This window comes from Phoxinus phoxinus (genome assembly GCF_949152265.1).
Source record: "Phoxinus phoxinus genome assembly, chromosome: 4".
Classification (NCBI taxonomy): domain Eukaryota; kingdom Metazoa; phylum Chordata; class Actinopteri; order Cypriniformes; family Leuciscidae; genus Phoxinus; species Phoxinus phoxinus.
Genome location: NC_136879.1, coordinates 37,668,630 through 37,674,835, shown reverse-complemented (window position 1 = coordinate 37,674,835; position 6,206 = coordinate 37,668,630). Strand labels below are relative to the sequence as shown.

The following is a 6,206-nucleotide window of genomic DNA, read 5'->3' as shown; positions in this document are numbered from 1 at the left end:
GTAACTGTAATCCTGTAATTAACAGTTTTTTTTACAGTCGCTAGGACACATTTCTCAATCACTTTTTCAAAACTCAGTTCTCCTAACCAACTTTCAGCTCGGCACAGCAGTTCATTTCACATTCAAAATGCACTAAAACTACCAAATCTCTTCATACATGTCTCAAATCAACACATTCTTCCATAACACTAGCAAAGGTTGACAGCCAACAAGCACACTTTGTCACCCACAAAACAATGACCTAAAAAACACAAACTAGAGGTAGCATTATACAATGTTTTCCTCTGTAAATGCTTTTTCTTCTACCTCTCTACTGTTTAGAATTCCTGGAATTACTGGAATGCTATGCTTCAATACTTTATATATATATATTTTGTCTTTTTTTTTTTTTTTTGCACTGAGTAAGTACAAAAATGTGTCTACACACCATCCACAGATACAGATACAATAGGAATCAGCTGTGGTTGGTCCAATTGGTTTTATACCATTTAATTTTTAGATTCGAAATATATTTCATTACAATATTACTCTAGAAATGTGGCAAAATTCTGTCATATACAGTTTTGTATTATGTTGTTGTTTTGAACTTAAGTTTAACAGTTTTGAAACCAGTTTTGTCCTGTATTAATGAATTAATGTTAATAATGTAGTCATTGAATGCATTTTGTGCCAAAGCAATGATAAATGATCCACAGTTTAGCTCACATTAAAGGTTGTATCAGTGTGATGTCATAATTGACATTTGAGATTGACAGCATCTCTGAGTGAAGTAGTGAGGCACCAACTGACTTTTTTTCGGGATTATGATGAGGAGATTGGAACTTTAATTTCTACATTTCCATTACTGTTTATTTCACACCGACATCATGAGTCGTTCTGCAGTAAACTGTACTAACCGATTCTACGGCAGTGTGGGCGGGGCAAAATTGGGACATTGGCGACTTCACTTTTCTGCAATGAAAGAGAGTGAATGTGCATCATCCATCTTCTTTAACAGTCTATGATTCCTACTCATTTTGCCAGCATGGTCAAAAATGTTGATCAGCGAACATAAACATGCTCAACCGTAATTACTTGCTGCAGGAGAACAAACCTCATTGGCTCTTGCTGAAGCTCAAACATGATGCGTATCACAAGAATGAACCTCATTGGTCCTTGTTGAAGCTCAAACGTGATGCGTATCACAAGAATGAACCTCATTGGTCCTTGTTGAAGCTCAAACGTGATGCATATCACAAGAATGAACCTCATTGGTCCTTGTTGAAGCTCAAACGTGATGCGTATCACAAGAATGAACCTCATTGGTCCTTGTTGAAGCTCAAACGTGATGCGTAACACAAGAATGAACCTCATTGGTCCTTGTTGAAGCTCAAACGTGATGCGTATCACAAGAATGAACCTCATTGGTCCTTGTTGAAGCACAAACCTGATGCGTATCACAAGAATGAACCTCATTGGCTCTTGCTGAAGCTCAAACGTGATGCGTATCACAAGAATGAACCTCATTGGCTCTTGCTGAAGCTCAAACGTGATGCGTATCACAAGAATGAACCTCATTGGTTCTTGCTGAAGCTCGAACGTGATGCGTAACACGAGAACAAGCCTCATTGGCTCTTGCTGAAGCTCAAACGTGATGCGTATCACAAGAATGAACCTCATTGGTTCTTGTTGAAGCTCAAACGTGCTGCGTAACACAAGAATGAACCTCATTGGTTCTTGCTGAAGCTCAAACGTGCTGCATATCACAAGAATGAACCTCATTGGTTCTTGTTGAAGCTCAAACGTGCTAGGTAACACGAGAATGAACCTCATTGGTTCTTGTTGAAGCTCAAACGTGCTGCGTATCACAAGAATGAACCTCATTGGCTCTTGCTGAAGCTCAAACGTGATGCGTATCACAAGAATGAACCTCATTGGTTCTTGTTGAAGCTCAAACGTGCTGCGTATCACAAGAATGAACCTCATTGGCTCTTGCTGAAGCTTTAACGTGATGCGTAAAACGAGAATGAACCTCATTGGCTCTTGTTGAAGCTCAAACGTGATGCGTAACACGAGAATTAACCTCATTGGCTCTCGCTGAAGCTCTAACGTGATGCGTAAAACCAGAATGAACCTCATTGGTTCATGCATGTCAAGCAATCTAAATCAAATTTAACTAAATTCAATCTTAAATCATAAAGATTTATTTTTTTAACGAATATGAACAAAAGTCTTACGGGTTTAGAACAACATGAGGGCGAGTAAATGATAACAGAATTTTCCTTTTTGGGTGAACTATCCCTTTAATGTGCAGACACACTGATAATCCTTCTATTCAGACCACCGATATGAAGACGTACAATTTGTCTACAACAACTTACAAACACACACACACACACACACACACACACACAGAGAGAAAGACACAGACTCTGATTATTCCAGCCGCCACCAGCGCTACAACAGGAGAGCTGCTGTGAGGAGGAAACAGCTGTGCTGCGGCACAAGGTCATAGAGCCGTAATCCTGCGCTGCGCAACGCTAGATTAAAAACTCCCAGTTTTGATTAAGAAAGCAGGGTTAGAGGATTACGGTCCAGTGAACTAAAATGAAAGCAGTTTTAAACTCAATCCCAGAGTTCATCAAAATACACAAACCTCAGACTGTCATCTCCACCGCAGATTAATGCGAAAGCTTCTTTGAAACTTCTGTGCGGCTCAAACTCGCATTCAGCCGAAGAGATGCTCTGAGGAAATAGTCCAATTTATGAAATAAAAAGTCATGACAGTAAAAGTATTTTTTTTGTGTGTCATAATTCAGTTTGTCATAATTATGACTTTTTATTTTATTTTTGTTTTTTCCCCCCTCTTATGTGTTAGAAATGGGCTTCCATACTATTCCCTTGTTCACAAACTAGACAAAAATACGCTATACAGTTTCATTTTAATGGCTGACTAATTGTAAAGTGTTTTTTGACCCAAAAGGTATTTTTATGTCTTGACTGCTGTTGCATTTGATCAAGAATTAAATCTGCACTTTACAAAAAAATATTGTGCTAAATTACTTTTAATGTTTTTTGTTTGTTTGTTGTTGTTGTTGTTGTTATGTCACTGACTGTATGAGTAAATTTATACCCATAGTTTCAATTTATACCCATTTTTGTGGAGTTTGTTTCGGCCTTCAGGTTCTAGAACATGAACATCACATGGACACATTTAAAAGGTCAGAAAAGGGTGGAAGAAACGAAGATGCAAGACTTTTCCCATTCAGTTTTCTCTCACTTAAAACCCTCAATGCCTTTGAAGGGAGGCAGAAATCTCTCTCTCTCTCACACACACACACACACACACACACACACGTCTGGTCTGATCTTCATTTGCATGGAATCATTTCACAGGCCTCTTATGAATTCAGAGGTGATTCTTTTGATGGGTCGAGCCCTGAAGCCAGCGCTCATAATCATATGGAAATTGTGAGACATGAGAACTGAAAAAGTGACAAAAACCGGCACCTTCATTGCAGATAACAGAGGTCTCAAGGAGAAGCTGTGGAGAGACATCGAGTCCTTGAAGAAGCTGCATACTAGTTCCTCCACATGGTCACCTGCTCTTGATTTATTCAGAAAAGACTTGGTAAAGGAGTTAAAGCAAATTCACCCAAAAGTGAAAGGTTTCACATCACTGACACCAAACAGGACTGGATGACATATGTGACCCTGGATCACAAAAACAGTCACAAGGGTCAATTTTCTGAAATGTATATTTATACATCATCTGAACGCTGATTAAATAAGCTTTCCATTGATGTGTGGTTTGTTAGGATAGGACAATATTTGGTCGAGATACAACTATTAGAAAATCTGGAATCTGACGGTGCAAAAAAATCTAAACATTGAGAAAATCTCCTTTAAAGTTGTGCATTTATGTTCACGATTGTGCTGCATTCACTCACAAAAATACATGTTTTATATATTTACGGTAGGAAATTTACTAAATATCTTCATGGAACATGATCTTTACTTAATATCCTAATGGTTTTTGGCATAAACGAAAAATCAATAATTTTGACCCATACAATGTATTGTTGGCTATTGCCACAAATAAACCCGTGCGACTCGTGACTGGTTTTGTGATCCAGGGTCACACATGTGTAATGAGAGCTGAAGCATACGGGAGATTTTCAGAGAATAGAGAACCTGTTCCTCAAAGAAAGATATTGTACGACTTTAGGAGACTTGAAATATTGTGCACAAATCATATGAATTTATTTTATGTTGCTTCTTATTGTTCTTTGGAGACAGACAGCTGTGTTACTATTAACTGTTGTTGTATTTAACACACAAAAAAAAACACCTAAATGAAGATTATTCATAATTTTTCCATAAGTTTTGAATGACTAAATGATGATGATTTTCATTTTTGGCTGGATGTTTCCTTTAACAATGGAGGAAATGGAATTAAAATGCAATTGTCTGACCTATAATGTCAATTTCATTGCTTGATTTTATTGATAGAAACCAATGATGGGGTTTTCTCAGTATAAGCCCATCACCAAAGTGGATCAATAATAAAATACTTGAACTCAATTCAGTCCATTTTAGTCTCAGACGCAGAAGACAGAAAGTCCATCTGTGAAAAAGACATCATTAAAGCGCTGATCGACTACAAGAGGCAAATAATAAAAAAGGAAATTAACCAAGAATACAAAGCAAACACATATATTGTTCTCGTAAAGAAATCATTTCAATGTGATCAAATATTTATATGCATTTCCATAAGTGTCAAACAATACAAAAGCAGAACTGATGATGAAAGAAGACAAAGTCTTGCACCTGTAGACTGAATAAAACATAACCAGTCTGTTAATCTGAGGTTTAAAATCTCTGCGAACACAAATAAATCCATACGTTGCATATTAAACGTCACATATGATCTGCACAGCATTTTCAATTTCAGAAAAATCGACAGAAAAATGACAAGTTGCAATGCTGGGTCTGCATATTAAATCTGCATTATAAACATGTTTGTTTGTTCTCACTATTTAAAAAAAGGGGTTCATATAACACACGGCTTTAAGACAAATGTTACCAACAGTCGTGAAATAAAGTAAGTCATTTTATCATAGAAAGGCTAAAACAGTCCGAATGAGCCTTTAAAGGTGAAGTATGTAATCTCTGCATCACCACATGACTGTTTTCAAACAGGTTTCCCGTCTACCATTCGACATCTCCGGCATGTTAAAACCGTTGTTCGGGGAAATCAACCAATGAATGAATGACTTATAAATGACTCGACTTGAAATGGACATTTTAACATGGAAGAATTACACACATCACCTATAATAAAACCCACAGACATGTCTTATCATAAATTAGATTAAGAAGGAATATGTCTGTAAAGAATAAAATGTTCAAGTCCTTTAACTCTAAATACAAACTACATGGATGTGAGCTACTCTACAATATATTAACTGGTGTGAGAATTGAACTGCAGTTCACCTTAAACTAACACTTTATTCATATTTCACTGACTTTTCGTCTCATTGTCCATCTCTGAAAATACATCTGAAAATGTAAAAAGATTTTTTTTGATGTTTAAAACGGCTCAGTGTCCAACGCCGCCCCCAGTTATAACACAGCTGACATCATATAACACCGCGGGTAATGTTCAGTCAGTGTATGTCCGTGTTTAGGAGAGCCGAGAGTCACACAGAGTCCTGTGACGTCCACATCAGTATTTATTGTGCCACTCACACTGTCCCACGCTCACCTCCTCGATGTCCAGGTTCTTCCTGGACCTGTAGATGAACTCCCCGATGGCCACGAACACGGAGAGGACGAGTCCGGCCGCCAGGACGATGAAGATTCCTCCGATGTTCTCCACACCCAGAGCGCTGGCCTCTTTACTGTCCTCCTCGGGACAGCCGTTCCCTCGCCACCACTTCTCCTTCATCATGTGGAGCTTCCCCTCCTCCTGTAGCTGCAGGATGGCGATGGTCACCTTGTCACGATACGGGGAACCTGACAGAAACACAGGGTTATTGTCACCATCTGAAACTAAAGCCGTGAAAAAGAGCGTCTCCTGAAAAACACACGAACACACACAGCCAGAGCTGAGTCTGTAAAGCGTTATATTACACATGTTTTGGTCATGAGACTTCCACAGAAGAGATATGTGACCCTGGATCACAAAACCAGTCACGAGTCGCACGGGTTTATTTGTAGCAATA

The 6,206-nt window shown here is 38.4% G+C and overlaps 1 protein-coding gene across 5 annotated transcripts in view; it reads right to left on the bottom strand.

The window, feature by feature from the left end:
• Nucleotides 1–4,028: 4,028 nt before the first annotated feature.
• The window catches only part of grik1b (glutamate receptor, ionotropic, kainate 1b), a 46,630-nt gene continuing 44,452 nt past the window's right edge, over nt 4,029–6,206 (bottom strand). For 3 of the 5 annotated variants that reach the window (XM_079609918.1, XM_079609921.1, XM_079609922.1), the window contains one exon: nt 4,030–5,997. In XM_079609918.1, coding sequence (XP_079466044.1) covers nt 5,708–5,997 — 290 coding nt within the window. In that variant the 3' untranslated portion in view covers nt 4,030–5,707. Of the gene's footprint in view, nt 5,998–6,206 lie in introns of all 5 variants that reach the window. The other 2 variants (XM_079609920.1, XM_079609919.1) reach the window with 2 other exon arrangements.